General features: G+C 42.4%; 1 protein-coding gene across 5 annotated transcripts; it reads left to right on the forward strand.

The window, feature by feature from the left end:
- Nucleotides 1-547: 547 nt before the first annotated feature.
- Nucleotides 548-17,836, forward strand: LOC105487004 (E2F transcription factor 8). 5 transcript variants are annotated; one of them, XM_011750265.2, is made up of 13 exons: nt 548-711; nt 1,986-2,109; nt 4,068-4,346; nt 4,727-4,883; nt 7,146-7,460; nt 7,683-7,844; nt 9,541-9,678; nt 11,089-11,292; nt 11,591-11,678; nt 11,933-12,467; nt 16,057-16,189; nt 16,306-16,700; nt 17,079-17,836. In XM_011750265.2, the coding sequence occupies exons 2-13, from the start codon at nt 2,095-2,097 to the stop codon at nt 17,259-17,261; spliced, it is 2,604 nt and encodes an 867-aa protein (XP_011748567.1). In that variant the 5' UTR covers nt 548-711; nt 1,986-2,094; the 3' UTR covers nt 17,262-17,836. The 5 variants fall into 5 exon arrangements, 4 of the variants coding, with proteins under 4 accessions (XP_011748567.1, XP_011748570.1, XP_011748569.1 ...); XR_011610777.1 differs by having other exon boundaries at nt 559-711; nt 16,377-16,700; nt 17,079-17,215; XM_011750267.3 differs by having other exon boundaries at nt 580-800.
- The last annotated feature ends 243 nt before the right edge of the window (nt 17,837-18,079 follow it).

Raw genomic sequence — 18,079 nt, forward strand, 5'->3', positions numbered from 1 at the left:
GCGGGGACAGGCTTGGCGGGTTTTCCGCCTTCCTCCTCTCCTCCTACACCTGAGTTCTCACAGCGGGGCCAAGGCCCGGCGCCCACGGAGCTTAGGCACCAGTAGTCAAGCTTCTCCCTCCTCACACCAATTTCTGCAAGGCACGGGGCAGACGGTGGGCAGCACAACCATGCATGCGAGGGGTGCAAGGGGGAGAGGTCCAGCTGCAGTCCGAGGGCAGGTGAGCCGGCCGGGAGCTGGGCAGGGGTGAGATAGCCCCATGCGGGGAATCGCAGGGCGCCTGCGGCCCAGCCCGCGAGCCCCGGGCGGGCCAAATTTTATTCCCCAACTTTGAGCAAGGGGAGGGGGTGTATGTAAAAAAAAAAAAAAAAAAAAAAAGGAAAAAAAAAAGTTGCTGAACTTTTCCCCCAACTCTGCCGTAGAGGCGGGAGCGGAGGGCGGCGCCTGCACCGATTCGCCGGCGGCTACGGTCGGGAGGCTCGGATTGGCGCGCGGGGGCCGGGGCCGGAGCTAGCGGGCGTGGGGGAGGGGAGCGGCCCTCCCCGCCCGCGGGATCGGCTCGCGCCGGGAGCGGGTTAATTTCAAATCGGGGGCTTGGCTGCTCCTGGACGGTCACGCTCCCTCTGCCCGCCAGCCGGCCCGCCAGTCCCGGTCCCGGAGTCTCTCTCCGGCACCCACCTCGGCGCTGCGGAAAGACTGACTGACTGCCAGGTACGCGGACTCCCGGGCCTGAGGGGGCAGCGGTGCTGAGGAGTCCCGGCTCAGCCCCCGCCGGCTCCCGCCTTGAGGTGGATTGACAGGTCAGCGGGACGCAGAGGGGCGGCGCGGCGCCCTGGCGACGCGGCATCGGGAGAAGGCTCGGGCTGGTGGCAGTGGCGGCGGCCGCAGCGGCGGCCGTTTCCCGCCTCCCGCTCCGCTGGGGGCCGTGAGGGAGGAGCTGAGCTCCCGCGCAGAGGGGCGGGGGCGAGCGAGGGGGAGGGGCGGGGATGCCGTGGTTCCGGGCGCGGGTTTGCCCGCGCTCAGGCCCCGCGCAGCTAAAGGGAGGCGCCGGCCACGGTCCGACTTTCCGCGCCAAATTTTTAAATCGAAGGCGGAAGGTCCGGCCCCGCCCCTGGCGCCGTCGGCCAATCGCAGGCCCGCCTCCGGCCCTCTGGTTGGTCGGAAATTGTTGTCCTGGAAACCACGATGATGCTGTCCGGGAACTGTCGGGCGGGCGGCGGGCAGACAGGGCCTGGGGGAGGGGCCTTTGGCCCAGAGGAGGGGGAAGTGCACGGAGCTAGTGGCTGCCCGGGGACTGTACCTGCTTGCCTTATTGGGCAAATGCCGCCTTCCAAGGTGGAGTCTAACGCCGTGGTGTGAACTGGCCACCCGAATAGGGACTAAATAGTGCTTTGTATCTTTAAGAAAGCTCTTTTTAAAATTAAAAAAAAGTCTTAATTATAAGACTCTCTTTAAATGCCCAGCTGTATGCTTGGAGCTTTGGGACTGAATTTGGAACTTTCCTGTCAAGCAACCTCCCATGACTTTACTGCTGAGCCTGTGCACGTGTGTGTAAGGGGAGAAATCCAGGCATCTAGATGCAGACTTGTACCCAGTTACTTGGGATCGCGTGCGCTCAGCCGGGACCTGGGCTTGTGCGCTCAGTCCGGAGCCCAGATCTGCGAACAGGTGGGTGCTTGCTAAAGTATTTGCTGGGGTCCAGAGAATGGCCCGCCTTTTCTACAGATGGGAGAGGGCTGTCACTAGAAATTCTGTGGGTTGCTTGAAGTCTTAGGACAGCCGATCCGTTTGCTGAAGGAATTTACTGGCATTTGTTGGCGTTCTACGCCCAGTGGGGCGATCGCTGGTCGAGAATAAAATGTAAATATAGTTTGTCATTTTTCGTTAGTCTTTGTTTCCGTAGCCTGTTGTCCGTGAAGGAATTTTCAACAGATCTTTTGGTTCTTGTTTTTCTCTAACTTTTTCTATTTCCTTTTTTCTTTAAGGATATTAAAACTTTTAGTCCAATTGATTGGACTACTTGAACCATCGGGATTTGGGGAGGAACTCCAGATTTTTCATTTTTAAACTCTAAATGTATGAGGAATTTACAGAATGGAGAACGAAAAGGTACTTTATAACTTCAATATTCATCACTGCAATTTTAAATTCAGTATCATCCGGATTTAACTCCATAATTTTTCCCTATCCAATAGATCTTATTAATGCCACATCCTTGGTTAGCCTCTGTAATAACCTGGAAAAAATGAACCTTATCTTATAGTTTCAAAAATATCTAGTTTAAAATATATACTAATTTAATTAATATAGTTTAAAAAATGAAAATTATCTTAATTCAGTCTCCAATCATGTCAAATGCCCTTTCTGAATTCCAGTTGTTCAAGAATCCTCAGAAATGTAATGAAACTGACAAATTTTATTATTCTTAAAAATATATTTTCTATATGTATGTCTTGGAGACAGCTACCAAATCATTAAAAACTGGAAAGATTGTAAAGGGGCAAACCTACCCCTCTTCAAGAATTCGTTAGTTTCATTACAACATTTCTGAGGATTCTTGAACAACTGAAATTCAGAAAGGAGGTTTGACATGATTGGAGACTGAATTTCTTTTTAAGATAATTTTTTACCAAATTGGCAGCTTATTTATGGGCTCTGCAAAATGCTCTGTTTAGGGGGCAAATATTTTGTAAAATTACAAAAGAATTGTCTTTGGGGGGTGTCCAACTACTGATAGGTTAAAAAAAAGTGAACTTAAGCATGCACATTTCTTAGTAGTTTTAGATGTTAGTCAAATAAGAGAATTACTATTGCTTCTGATAATGTGAGGCAAAGAAAAAGCCTATTCTCAGATCAGCACATCTCAGACGCACATACTGCAAGGAGCTCCTGTTGGGTCCACCACACTGACTTCTATGTAAGAAGAGCACCATACTCGGAGTGAGATTATCCAGGTTCCAGTCCTGTGTGACCTCTCTCAGCCTACATCTTCTCTTCTGCAAGCTAGGAATGCAGGATTCCATGAACATACAAACGGAAAAGAGCTTGATAAACCCAAGATGTCACAGCAAGTCCCATTAATCCATGTTCTTGGTTATTTGGTCTGCCTATTTTTTTACTTATTGCTCTTCCAAGCATTTTCTTTAAAATAGATAAAGATGAGAGTAGTGTGTGAAGTCCCTGGTGTCCAAAACTGGAAGGAACATAGTCTCCATTAGCCTTATTTATGAACTGCTGTTAATTTTCCCTTTTGTCTCAGTGGCTATCTTGCCTCTGCCAGGATCTAGCTTTGTGGTCTTAGGTAGCTGTTAGGTTGGTGCAAACGTAATTGCTGTTTTTGCCACTACTTTCAATAGCAAAAGCCACAATTACTTTTGCACCAACCTAATAATTTTACTTTTCTGGGCTCCATTTTCTCTATCTGTAAAGTGAGGGAGTGTGTGTTCAAAGAGCAGACTTTTCTGGTCAGAAATCCTGCTGTTGGACACTCTGGATTTCCCTGATAAATCTGACCATATGCTATCCCTCACCCTTGTCTCCTTGTCTCTCTGACTCTTCAGTGGTATTTTATTTAGCACCCATTTCATGCAGCCATTATGCTAGGTGGATAAGAATTTCTGCCGTGTAGGCCTTTACTTATTACAGTACCATAAGTAAACAAAAGTCATTTCTAGGAGTTTGAGATCATTTAACATTGTCAGTCCAATTAGGGGAAGCTGAGTGAAGGGCATTTGGGAACTCTATACTGTCTTTGCTACTCTTTAAATCTAAAACTATTTCAAAATACAATTATAAGTCCTAACTAAAGTTGTTTTTTCAGTGGTTGAAACAAAAGGTGAAAACATTTAGGCCTTATTGCAAAATTAAAAATGGGAAGTGTAATTATTAGAATGGACGATACACATCACATGACCATTAGAATACAGTTATTAATTTCCTCAACTCTACAATCTCATTAGACATTTTTTCCTTGGCATCATTCTATTCATTATGCAATTTCTGGAATCCAAGCTGTCTGATAAATCCTGTTTTACCATGGATTTAATTATTTACATTTTTTAAACCAGGAAAATCTCTTTTGTGAGCCACATAAAAGGGGACTAATGAAAACACCTTTGAAAGAATCCACCACAGCAAATATCGTGTTGACAGAGATCCAGCCTGACTTTGGCCCTTTAACCACACCCACCAAGCCCAAAGAAGGCTCCCAGGGAGAGCCGTGGACACCGACAGCCAACCTGAAAATGCTCATCAGTGCTGTGAGCCCTGAGATCCGCAACAGAGATCAGAAAAGGGGGTTGTTTGACAACAGAAGTGGATTACCTGAGGCCAAAGACTATATACACGTAGGTTTTCACGACTGGTTGGAGACTGGGAAATTTGTTGGGGGGGCTTGTAGCTATTGGAGAAGTGCCAGCAATTTAAAGCATCACCACCTGAAGTCTGTTATTAACTTCCTTCAGAGCACCAGAAAGGTTTGAACCCCAAGAAATATAGCACTGGGAATTCTGAATCTTTGCATTATTTTCGTTTCAGGCTTTCCTTTCAGGTTTGCCAAGTGTTTTGTACTCCCCCACCCCGCCACCAACCTTTTCTCCCACCCAGACTTTGCAGCTGTTGAAGCTAAGCGTGTGTAAGTTGGTGTTAGTCATCGAGCACAGTTGCCCCTAATAAATCTGTCAAACTTTATTTTAGAATAAGACAGTGTTTACCTTTTCCTTTGTAGGAACACTTATCTGGAGATGAATTTGAGAAATGCCAGCCAAGTCGAAAAGAGAAAAGTTTAGGATTATTGTGTCATAAGTTCTTAGCACGATATCCTAATTATCCCAACCCTGCTGTGAATAATGACATCTGCCTTGACGAAGTGGCAGAGGAACTTAGTAAGTATGCAAAGAACTCACTGAAAGAATTAATAATTAAAGTGGCTTTATGGACTTAACTCCTTCAGACCCCGGCTCATCTAGCCAGTGTTTGTAAAGGACACAAATAAGGCGACATGGAAATTTTCTATCCCTAAAGCCCTCTTCTAATTTAAGAATGAAGGCAAGTAGTTGCAAATTTCAGCAAATCTTGGAGGCAAAAAAATCACAATGAAGGTTGCTTCTGACTGCAGTTTTCTCTGAAGCTTTAAAGAAAGGCAATATTGTCTTATGACTTGTTTTACAAAGTTACAACTGTGAACTTTTGCCTCATTGCTCTGCCTTCCTGTTCTTGAAGAATCAGGCTGATGAATGGTTATCTTCCTAGTTGACGCTGAGGATCAGCTTCTGTGAGTGGGAACAGGACCTGTGCACTCCTGGACCTCCAGCACTATTCTGAGGACTAGTTTTCTGAATGTTTTGTGTTGGGCACAAGTTATCCTTCCTGCCCCTTTTTATCTTCTGTTCAAAGACCTGAATCTATTTGGAGCTAAAAAGGGGCCTGTGACAAATTTGGGGTACCTTTGGAGTCATGTGGGTATCTTAATCTAAACCTGTGAAGAGATGTGCTGTGCAAGACAACACGTTTTAATACAAAGCAATCACCCCGTGAAGAAAAGTTGCCCTTCTAATACATGTTTGTAAATATCAACTGTATTTCACATTTTAAGAATATGCCATTTAGATTCATCTACTCTTCATATATGCTTAATGGTAGCTGGGTAGGAAGTTCAGCAAATATCTATTAATCTCCTACTACTATGTGTCAGGCAATGTTGTAGGAGCCTGGGATACATCCATAAACAAAAAGGGCAAAATCTCTTCTCTCTTAGAACCTATATTCTAGTGGGGCAATAGATACTGAGTAAAGGATATAGGAAGTAAGGAAGGATAATACATGCTAGAAGGTAACACGCATAGTGGAAAAAATAAATTGTAGATCAGGCTCAAGGGATCAGGAGTGCTGGGGAGGTGCTTTGCCATAAGTGGTCAGATCAGGCTTCCTTGAGAAGGTGACATCTGAGCAAGGACTTGAAAGAAGCAAGGTAGGGAGCTGTAAGGATATCAGGGAGAAGGGTTCCAGGCAGAAGGAACAGCTAGTACAAAGCAAGTGCATATCTGACAGATTCCAGGAACAGCAAGAGGTCAGTAGGATCCACCCTTATTAAAATAGTGTTTTATTGATCACTTTTCCAGAAAGGCTGATCTCATCAAATATTTAAATTAAAATTAAGTTTCTTGAACGAAGAGAATTGTACCATTACAGAATATTGAAAACCCAATTTAAATAGATAGATGAGAGTCACAGAATTACTAATATCACATTGTTAATGGTAGCCAGAAAGTAAGCAAAATTAGACCCAAAACGGGATATTTTATTTTTATGTGAGTTTTTAAAAACTACATCATGGTTTTTGTACGTTTCTGAAATCTCAGCATTTTGTTTTTATCGTATGATCATTATAGATGGGTGTGTGTGTGCCTGTAGGTATTGGAAGGGGTTGGAAAGTGTGAGATGTAGAGTTTTAAAGACTTGGTTTGCTACTTGCTAGCTCTTTGCGGGTGAGGGTGAGCTACTTAGCTGGTCTGGGCCTCTGTTTTCTCATTCTTTTTTTTTTTTTTTTCCTTGAGATGGAGTCTCGCTCTGTCGCCCAGGCTGGAGCGCAGTGGTGGGATCTCCGCTCACTGCAAGCGCCGCCTCCTGGGTTCATGCCATTCTCCTGCCTCAGACTCCCGAATAGCTGGGACTACAGGCGCCCGCCACCACGCCCGGCTAATTTTTTTGTATTTTTAGTAGAGACGGGGTTTCACCGTGTTAGCCAGGATAGTCTCCATCTCCTGACCTCGTGATCCGCCCGCCTTGGCCTCCCAAAGTGCTGGGATTATAGGCCTGAGCCACCGCGCCCAGCCTTTCTCATCCTTTTTAAAGTGAAGATCATAATACCTACTTCACAAGTTTAGGGTGAAAACTTCCTAAAGCTGTGTAGCACATCTTAGGCCCTCATTAATTATTGCCTTTCTAATTCATATGATTTGTACCCTTGGAAAGCAAAGACATGTCTTTCTCACCTTCACAGTATTTGTCGAGTATGTACACTTACAGTACAGTTAGGAAAGTGATATTATCCGGGACCTACTGACGAATAAACCATGGAAGAAAACGCTATTCAATTCTAAACAAGTTACAAAAATCTGTAACACACAATTGCACGTTCTTTGTAGATGTTGAACGTCGTCGCATTTACGATATCGTGAACGTCCTAGAGAGTTTACATATGGTGAGCCGCCTCGCCAAAAACAGGTACACTTGGCACGGGCGACACAACCTCAACCAAACCCTTGGCACCTTGAAGAGCGTCGGGGAGGAGAATAAGTATGCCGAGCAGATTATGATGATCAAAAAGAAAGAATATGAGCAAGAGTTTGACTTTATTAAGAGTTACAGTATAGAGGATCATATCATCAAATCAAACACTGGCCCAAATGGACACCCAGACGTGTGTTTCGTGGAACTCCCTGGAGTGGAATTTCGGGCAGGTGAGAGATGGTAGTGAAAACCCCAGGCTGCATGGCATTTGTCCTCTGTCTAAGGAAAAGGTCCTGTGGAGAACACGGCTCCAAAGCTACTGCTGCCTTTAACGTTCAAATGCCGCAGTTGTCAGCTGTATGATCAGGTGGTGGTATTTTTAGCCTTGTTACTTTAGAAGTCACTTGTCCCTTTATGAATTTTAATTCTCTAATCCTCATCCTTCTCTAAAGCGTCCGTAAACAGCCGCAAAGACAAGTCTTTAAGGGTAATGAGCCAGAAATTTGTGATGCTGTTTTTGGTGTCAACGCCTCAGATAGTAAGCCTAGAAGTTGCTGCCAAGATTTTAATTGGGGAGGACCATGTGGAAGATTTGGATAAAAGCAAGTTTAAAAGTAAGTGTCATGACTGCCATGGATTTTTGAACCTATTCTTAAACAATAAAATCTCAGTCGTAAACTCATTTCCATATTAGGAAACATAGGTGCATAAACAGATCTTCTCTAATTATGTTTTTATATCTTCACTTCTTCCCAGAAGCCATGATAATATTGATTTAGCTAACTCGTTATGATACATAGGTATCACTACTCTTTTTTTTGTTTATTTTTTGGTTTTTGGTTTTTTTTGAGACGGGGTCTCGCTCTTTTGCCAGGCTGGAGTGCAGTGGCACGGCCTTGGCTCACTGCAACCTCCACCTCCTGGGTTCCAGCGATTCTCCTGCCACAGCATCCAGAGTAGCTGGGACCACAGGCACGCGCCACCATGCCCAGCTAATTTTTATGTTTTTAGTAGAGACAGAGTTTCACCATGTTGGCCAGTAGGGTCTCAATCTCTTGACCTGGTCATCCACCCACCTCGGCCTCCCAAAGTGCTGGAATTACAGGCGTGAGCCACCATGCCCGGCCAAGTATCACTACTCTTATTTGACACATTGCTTCATTTGATATTGTAACACTGTTCTCATTAAAAGTAAACACTGGAAGAATCTATTCTGTGTAAGCTCTAAATGAGAGTAAATTGTAAAGTGGATCTGGACTCCAGGTCTCCTTCCACTGATGCTGATATAGAGGGTTTATAAATGACTCATAAACTTGTCCCCAGAAGTGACCTGCAGCACAGGTAGCCTGCCATTTTGAAGGAATGGTTTTAGCTAGATTATCTGCTCAAAATTCGGAAGGGACTGTAGACTGGATTCCTAACAAAAGAGCTACGCCCTCACCATTACACCAGACTTTGCAGGAAGGGTGTGGAAAGAAGTGCTCAGAGGATGGGGAGGGGCACTTGGCTTGGGAGATCTGCAATTTCAGAAAACACATCCTGATACTACTGAGGGTTTACTTGCCTTTTGTGAGTCACCAGATAGTTTTCATCTTTGTTTCACTGGTTAGTCATAACCTTGAAAACTATTCCAGGAACTGCAGAGGTGTAAGTTACTGAATCCCCAGGGAAGTCAGAACCTTCTGGTATGGCTAGGAAGGAGACTTGATTTGTAATTTGTACTATCAGGATGGCAGTAAAAACAGACTTTTTGTAACAAAACTCTTTAAGATATGTGAGATTTGTCAAATTCACAGATCTATGTTTTGCATATTACATAAAGACAATATTTTAAAAATTACACATGTTGATGGGGTACAGAATTTTCCATGCTGCTATAGTAAATACATTTTGTTATAAACTATTGCAAGCAGAAAAGCAAGACATTTGTCACTGATACTTTTATTTCTCTGTTCATAAAGTTCTTCTGAATCCTCATTAGAAGATACCCAGGAACGGTGACTTTTTATTTTTGAAATAGTCTGTAACATAGTTTCAGATAGGGTGATCTCATCAAGTCATTTTTTCTTTGTCAACATATGCTATTGTCATTTCAGCATTGAGTACTAGCAGTAACTGAGTCTTTTAAATATTTAAAACTTTTTTATGGTAATTAAAGCTGTATCACCAGAACTTAAAAGGAGGCAGATGTTTCTCTGTCTGACATTGATGGTTAAGACAGCTCCTAGAATATACATGAAGTCTTCCTGAAGAAAAATTCTTTGATCTTTTCATTATTCCATTAAGTGGTATATATACTTTTTTCCCCAGCAAAAATTAGGAGGTTGTATGATATAGCTAATGTTCTGAGTAGCCTGGAGCTTATCAAGAAAGTTCATGTTACAGAGGAAAGAGGCCGAAAACCAGCTTTTAAATGGACCGGCCCAGAAATCAGTCCAAATACCAGTGGTATGTATTTTTTTCTTTCACCTTTTGCTTTATTATTTGTGTGTGTGTGTGTATGTGTGTGTGTGTTTTTAATTTTTAATTTCCAGTGTGTGATGTTCCCCTCCCTGTGTCCATGTGTTCTCATTGTTCAACTCCCACTTATGAGTGAGAACATGCGGTGTTTGATTTTCCGTTCCTATGTTAGTTTGCTGAGGATGATGCTTCCAGCTCCATCCATGTCCCACAGAGGACATGATCTCATTCCTTTTTATGGCTGCATAGTATTCCATGGTGTATATGTACCACATTTTCTTTATCCTGCTTCATTATTTTGAATTAATGCACATTGGGAGATATTTTCCCTTCCCCTTCCTACTCACAGCCCCACATGGAAAAGATATATATGATTGAAAAGATGATTCAAGATGAATGGCAGTATAGAACGTTTGGCTACTGGCTCCATCAGCAAACCAAGATCCATAACAACCTCCCTCCCTGTGTTCAAGAAGTAGAGTCTGTGTGTGAAAGGATTCGGAAAGTTGAAAGCACCACAAAGCATAAAACACTATTGCTGCTATGTGGCACAGTGACCACAACAGAACCTGTGCCCATTGAGAATATGAAATGAGTTCACTCTGGTATCAAAGTAGATATTTCTAGTCTTCATCTTAACTCTGCGATGCTGACATTTTGCATTCTACCAAAGATCCCCGCCCAGAATCATTGAAAATGACAAGAACGTGGGCCATGGAGACAGAGGGAAACTTAGGTTCCATTCCCAGCTCTGCCACTCTGGCTTTGCAGCCTGAGGCAAGTTACTTCTTCGAGGCTTAGTTTTCTCATTGGTGAAATGGGAAGAACAATGGCACCTCAGTGGAGTTACTGTGATTTTGGTATAATCTCAGAGAGAGGTCCTTTGGTGCAGGAATTTGGAGTGAAAGTTCTGGGGCCATACTGACCAGGTTCATATCCCAGGCCCACATGCTCCCAGTTGAGAGACTTTGAGCCAGTAGGTTAATGTCTCTGTGGGTCAGAGCTCTCATCACTGACACGGGGCTGCATTTCTTGAGGAACAGATACCTCATGGAGCTGTGAGGATCACCCTTATTTCAACAGATCTAAGACTCCACTGATTGTAAGATGCACAATTCTTTCTATATCACTAAGAAAGAAAAATTGCTAATAACTACCCTCTAGCACACCACTGGTTATAAGATATAGTGCAGTTTCAGAAATGCTAATATAGGAAATACTGTGTCTCGGAATTCATTTAATAAGACAAGGTTTTCTCTGTAAAGCCCTTAGAACAGTGATAGGCATGTGGTCGGTGCTCTGTAACTTGCCACTTTTATTCCTAAAATTGTTTTATTTCATATCCCAAAGGGAAACTGAGCCATCCAGGTTTTAATACACAGATGTTTTCTGTTTCAGGCTCCAGCCCAGTCATTCCTTTTACTCCCTCTGATTTGGAGGTGAGACGGTCTTCAAAAGAGAACTGTGCCAAAAATCTCTTTTCCACACGTGGGAAACCAAACTTTACTCGACACCCATCTCTTATCAAATTGGTAAAGAGTATAGAAAGTGATCGGAGAAAGATAAATTCTGCTCCCAGTAGCCCTATCAAAACCAACAAAGGTATGTTTTCAGGAATGTCAGGGATCTGCTAGGAAGAATTCCCTTTTATCTCAATTTGTTTAGCTTACTTGATCCTTGCGATGTCAGAGAATTATTTCAATATCTATATACCCAAACCCTCTTGAAGCCTAACTAATGTATAAATTTAAAAAGTCATTTATGGGGCTTATTGTTTAATTGCTATGCAACTTTGAGGGGAGATGCAAATTTCTGTTCCTCTGACTTCAGTGAGGTTTCATCTGTGTGAACATTTATTCTTTAGCTTTGACTGATGCTCTCTTCCTTTCTATTTTACCAGCTGAGAGTTCTCAGAATTCTACACCCTTCCCAAGTAAAATGGCTCAGCTCGCAGCTATTTGTAAAATGCAGTTAGAAGAGCAATCGAGGTAGGTTGGCAATGCTCTTTAATAACAGGATGAATTACTTTTACGTTGCATTATTAGGATTACTTATTTTATGTGAAAAGAAGCACTAGCTTTGAAAACTGGAGAGCTAATCTTTTCTGTATCTCATATTCACTCATTACAGAAATTATCTGCATGTTCCATAAAAGCGTGTCTTCAGTGTGAGGCTTAAAGCTGTAGAACAGTTCAGAGAAAATGTATATCCATCATGTTGTGTATTAAATCTTGTCTTTTAGTGAATCCAGACAGAAAGTGAAAGTACAGCTGGCAAGATCTGGACCCTGCAAACCAGTAGCCCCTCTGGACCCCCCAGCGAATGCTGAGATGGAGCTAACAGCACCATCCCTCATCCAGCCCCTGGGAGTGGTTCCCCTGATCCCCAGCCCATTGTCATCAGCAGTGCCCCTGATCCTACCTCAGGCCCCTTCAGGCCCATCCTATGCCATCTACCTGCAGCCTGCTCAAGCCCACCAAAGTGTGACGCCACCCCAAGGCCTGAGCCCCACAGTCTGCACCACCCACTCTTCTAAAGCTGCTGGAACAAAAGACTCCACAGATGCCACCACTGAGAAGGCAGCCAATGATACCTCAAAGGCCAGTGCCTCTACCAGGCCTGGAAGCTTACTGCCAGCACCAGAGAGGCAAGGGGCAAAGAGCCGAACCAGGGAGCTGGCTGGAGAAAGAGGCTCAAAGAGGGCAAGCATGCTCGAGGACAGTGGTTCCAAAAAGAAATTTAGAGAGGAACTAAAAGGACTTGAAAATGTCTCCACAGTAAGTACAGCCTTGAACTGCACAAAGCTTTAGGAATTCCCTAGTCTATTACAGGAAGATTGGTGACTTGTGAAATTTACTGAAGAGCATTCTGTCAGAAGACAAGGAACTGTTCCTTAGCATCCCATAATCCAAATGAGGCCCTCAACAACTAATCCCCTGGCTGGGATGACAGCAGGGACATTTTTAACCTTTGGAGGAAGGGATTATTTGCTCTCTTTTTAAAGTACCACGGGTGGTTGTCCTTAAGTCCATTTCTCCATCACACACTGGAATGGAAACACCTGTCATGAAAGTCATAAATAATTTACAAGCAGACGTAAGCCCAAATGAACGAATGGATGCACAGGGTTCCTGTAACTCCTGCTTTCTGAGTCACTACCTAATGTTTGTTTGATGTCATGTAACTGGCATCTGTTGCCTAGAAGATAAATTGCTCCCCGTTTTTACTTTCTACGTAAAATTTAAATCATAATTTCTATTTTATGTAAATAGAAAAATCAAACTGATCTTGGCAAATTGTAGATATAGTTCATGTATTAGTTTCTGGAGATTTCGACGTGCAAGATAAATTTTTTTTCCTAAGTGGAGATTAGTTCAGGAGGGAATTAATATTTATTGGATGCCTACCCACATATAGCAGACACAACAGATATTAGGCACTTTTACATACAGTATCTCATTTTTGTCCCTTAGGACAATTATATATGAAAGACATTACTGTATCATCCAATAAATGCCACTAAATGTACAAGTAAAAGTTAATCTGTCATTTTGCCCCTGCTCTTAATACAAGGTATTTTACTTCTCTATGTCTTATTTTTCCGCATCTGTAAAGAATTTATTCCATCAGTTTTTCCTCATCACCTACTGGGTATAAAGCACTATGCTCTGGATCAAATCTAACCCAGTACCTGCCTTTGGTGGCAATTGCTTTTGGGTACTTGCCTGTGGGCATATTATAGTTTTTGTGGGGTTAAGTGAATTTATTCCATGATGATACACATAAAAGGGTTTGATCCTTTTAAGACGTCGTATAAGCTAAAAGGTATTATCTGTTACTGTTGTTATTGAAGAGGAAGCTTAGAGTTTGACAAATCTTCCCTGAGGATGGCCTCATGGTAACCATTCAAAACATCTACTATCTTACATAATATCATTTTGTATTTAATGTATATACTAAGGGGGAAATCACAAGACTTTGCTTGATTCAATATTCTGGGAGGTCCATAACCTCTTTTGGCCAACGGGTATGATTTAATAATGGTCTCCTGTTGCTTACATAGTTATTCAGGATTAGGGTTTTCAGTGGATAGATTTTCCATACACTCCTGCTTCTTTTTTATATGTCTGAAACTTTAACCATTTCTTTTTTCTTTTGAGACAGGGTCTTACTCTGTCACCCAGAATGGAGTGCAGTGGCATGATTTTAGCTCACTCCAGCCTCGACCTCCAAGGCCTAAGTGATCCTTCAAGTGGCTTAGACTACAGGTGTGCTGTCATGTCTGGCTAATTTTTTATTTTTGTGTGGAGACAGGGTTTCACCATGTTGCTCAGGCTGGTCTCAAACTCCTGAGCTCAAGCAGTCCGCCCACCTTGGCCTCCCAAAGTGCTGAGATCACAGGCATATGCCATCATGCCCAACCCACTTTTAACCATTTCTTTTTAGTATGACCTGAGCAAAACAAAGACAATGAGAGACTCATGTGTTAATTCATTCAACAAATTTTTACTGAGAATTTACACTTCTAGGGGTGGAAAGAAGATAAGTATGCAAAAAAACACAAACATATCAGGTAGTGAATGATAGGAATGAAGATGGCATGATAGGAGGAAGGGGTGGGAGGGTTACCATGGGCTAGAAGAGTTCAAGTTCAAATATGTCAGATTCATTCTGCAATTTAATAGTTCTAATTTTTTTTAAAAAAGGGGAATTGGCATTATAGGTTAAAAGATTTTATAGTGAATGTAGTTGGTTGGAAATTTTTAAATTATTATTCTATTACTATGGGTTTTACTGAAGACTTGAAAGAGTTAAACCAGCAATCAGAATAATTTGTACCATGAGAGAATATAACTAAAGCTAACAGAGAGGAGCTCTTCGTGAAGCACCTAAATTTGCCCCTTAAAAATCTCTTCCAGTCGTTTTCAAGGCACCTACTAGTAGAGATTTTGAGTGGTATCAAGTGCCTAAGAAACAAAATTAAAAACTTGTGGTATACTTTTAGTTTTGTGGATTCTGAATTCCCTTTTTCCCAAGGAAAAAACCTATTAACAACTAGATTAAACTGTTGTTTTGACAATAGAGAGAGGAAGGGTCTGAAGGAAGATAAAAGCAGGGCCCTAGTTTATAAGAGCAGTTTTTAGCTTTTGCCAGTCCTACTTATGGTGAGGCTAAAGCAGACTTTTCATGCAGTTCAGCCACCCATGTAATCTTTTTCTGTTTGGTAAAGTACAGTGATCTAGTAGGCATATTGGGAGGTACATGGAACCGTATCCTTGGGCCTTTTCTATTTGTGATACAACTTTATTGCCTAAAGCTTTTGCTCAATGGCATGTGCGTCTCTAATATGAATTAATCAATTCTCTTATTTGTAATTTTTTTAACTCTGGTGTACTTTGTGTATTTTAAGACTGCTTGTTATCATTAGAGCAAGCAGTACTAGAAAGAAATCTTCACTTATATAATTTCTGTTTTAAATCAGGGGCCAGCAAACTTTCTTTAAAGGGCCAGATAGTAGACATTTTTGGGGTTTTAGGGCCATATGGGCTCTGTTGCACCTATTCAACTCTGCCATTATAGCAGGAAAGCAGCTATAGGCAGTACATAAATGAATGAGTATGGTTGTGTTCCAATAAAACTTTATTTATAAAAACAGGCAGGGAGTGGGAACTGGCCCATGGCCCATAGTTTAGCCCCCTTTTTCTCTAAATCAGTGTCATTTAAAGTTGCCTTAAAATACTAGTCCTCCTTAAATGCCTACTGAAAATATTGTTGCCATATAATTTGGGAAATGCTACCTGCTGTGTGCCCCACTTGGAGATTTTTAATGCATGCCACCATTAAAGTCTCTTGGAAATCCTCTAATAAAGACACGATTTGACTTTGTTTAATTCAGCATTTTCCAATTATATTTGACCATGAATCAAGTAATGCCTATTTGTAACCCGTGGACCTAGGGGCCCTCAGAATGCTCTTTGGGAAATACCATTCTACATAATTCAAGAACAATCAGTTACTACTACATCATACCAAGGAGTCCAGTAGCAGGAGTTAGGTTATCAGTGTGAGAGTGGTGTGCTGGATGAATCCTTACCCCTAAGCAGGGTCACTGCCAGCATCCAGAGGTGTCCTAAGACCACAGGTGGCATTTAAGAAACATGTTCTGTATTGTTCGGGGCAAGCACTGGAAAGGGTGGGAGGGGATTCTCCTCTAGGAGCCAGGTGACCAGCCTGCCTGCAGCCCACACCACTGGAGGCTTTGGTCCAATGAGGCAACCACCAAGGGATGTTAGTCCTGAAAGAGGCACGTGGCTGTTTTTCTTCCTGTATTTGTGTGTAAAATAAACCCTCCTCCTTGTTTTCTAGACCTTGTTCCCATCAGGATACCTAATCCCTCTCACCCAGTGCTCATCCCTGGGGGCAGAGTCCATTTTGTCTAGTAAAGAAAACTCAGGTGCTCTTTCCCCAAACCACAGGATTTACAGCTCCCCAATTGCAGGTGAGTGCACATAAAACACTAACCAGATGTGGGCCGGTCTCAAGTTCACTTAAGCCTTTTCAACTTCTTGGATAAATGTCTGTGCTTTTAAGATATCTTCCCCCTTTTCTTTCCAGGTGTTATTCCAGTGACATCATCTGAACTCACTGCTGTTAATTTTCCCTCTTTTCATGTAACACCTTTGAAGCTAATGGTCTCACCAACTTCCGTGGCAGCCGTACCTGTCGGGAACAGCCCGGCTCTCGCTTCAAGCCACCCCGTTCCCATCCAGAACCCAAGCTCAGCCATTGTAAACTTCACCCTGCAGCACTTGGGACTCATCTCACCCAGTGTGCAGATGTCTGCCAGCCCTGGGCCTGGAATCGTTCCTGTGTCTCCAAGAATAGAGGCTGTTAATGTCGTACCAGAAAATGCAGGCACTCAGCAAGGAAGGGCCACCAACTATGACTCACCAGTCCCAGGCCAGAGCCAGCCAAATGGACAATCAGTTGCTGTGACAGGGGCACAACAGGTGAGAGGCTTTCTACTTAATTTAATTTTTCCTGGAATTATTAAGTCCCAAGTATCTGTGTCATAAGATACTCACTTTTGCTTTCCCTCTTTGGAGAGGGAAAGGATGGGAGAGTCAGGAGACTGAAGGCCTATGTTACTTCCAGAACCTGGGAAGAGTGTCCAAGGCATCCATATTATTGGGTTATCATGAGATTTTTGTCTCTCCCCTAACAAAAATAATTGAGAATGTAAAACTCATCAAAGCTTCCCTCGCCAATTTCCAGATACGCCAGTTTCCCAACGTGCAATATATCCATCCAGCCCAATCTTCCAAGTCTGGTAGGATTAGGTATCTGTGTGGTTGACGTCTTTTGTCCATTCTTCTCTTTCCAATCAGCCTGTTCCTGTGACACCCAAAGGGTCACAATTAGTGGCCGAAAGTTTCTTCCGTACCCCAGGTGGACCCACCAAGCCAACCAGCTCATTCTGCATGGATTTTGATGGTGCTAATAAAACCTCCTTAGGAACTCTCTTTGTCCCACAGCGAAAACTGGAAGTCTCAACAGAGGATGTCCATTAATCAACAGATGTTGGCTTAGTTTCATTTTCTAAAGAGTTGTTTAATAGAGAAATGTACACAGACTGATTTGGAGAACACATTCTCTGAAAATACTGTAAATACGTTGGGGATTTGCTCAATGTGAAATCAGATATTTGTTTTCGTACATATATATATATACACACACACATATATTTGTATAAAGCTAAGTTTAGCTTTCAATCCTACAAAATAAAAGTAAAATGTTGAACTCTAAGATATATTAACTTCTAGGGGGAAAAAAATCCATTATTTTAGCTGTGCCTATACCATTATGCAAAGTAACTATATTAAAGTTTACTTCCCTCTGAGTAAATATGTTTGACATGCCTAACACAGCATTCCCTTAAACATTTTGCACAAAGAAAACGCTGTGTGATGTATAATGTTGTATTTTTAAATAGGGGTATAGCTATATTTTTTGTAATTTCTTTAATCTGTTGTTGCAGTGTATCTTTTTGTAAAGTTTGCAACAATCCTCAATCAAGTCTATGGAAAAATTATTTATAAAATGTATTTTTAATCATAAGTTGTTCAAATTAAAACTTTTCTAAAATGTAGTTAGCATTTTCATTTGGCCAGTTAGGGCACTGTTGGGAGAAAATTAAAATTTACCTAATCACAGAGGCAAATTCTCAGTAAAGAGTATCCATCCTGGGTGCCATTAGATATGCAAAGTTTATAGAATGTTTCTACATTCTGTCCCCCATTTTGACCCTTCAGATTGCTCCACTTTTGCAGAAGTAAAATTGGCTTTGGAGAAGCTGTTGCTTGGCCAAGGACACCCAGCTAAGTCCCAT

This window comes from Macaca nemestrina, chromosome 12, assembly GCF_043159975.1.
Source record: "Macaca nemestrina isolate mMacNem1 chromosome 12, mMacNem.hap1, whole genome shotgun sequence".
NCBI lineage: Eukaryota > Metazoa > Chordata > Mammalia > Primates > Cercopithecidae > Macaca > Macaca nemestrina.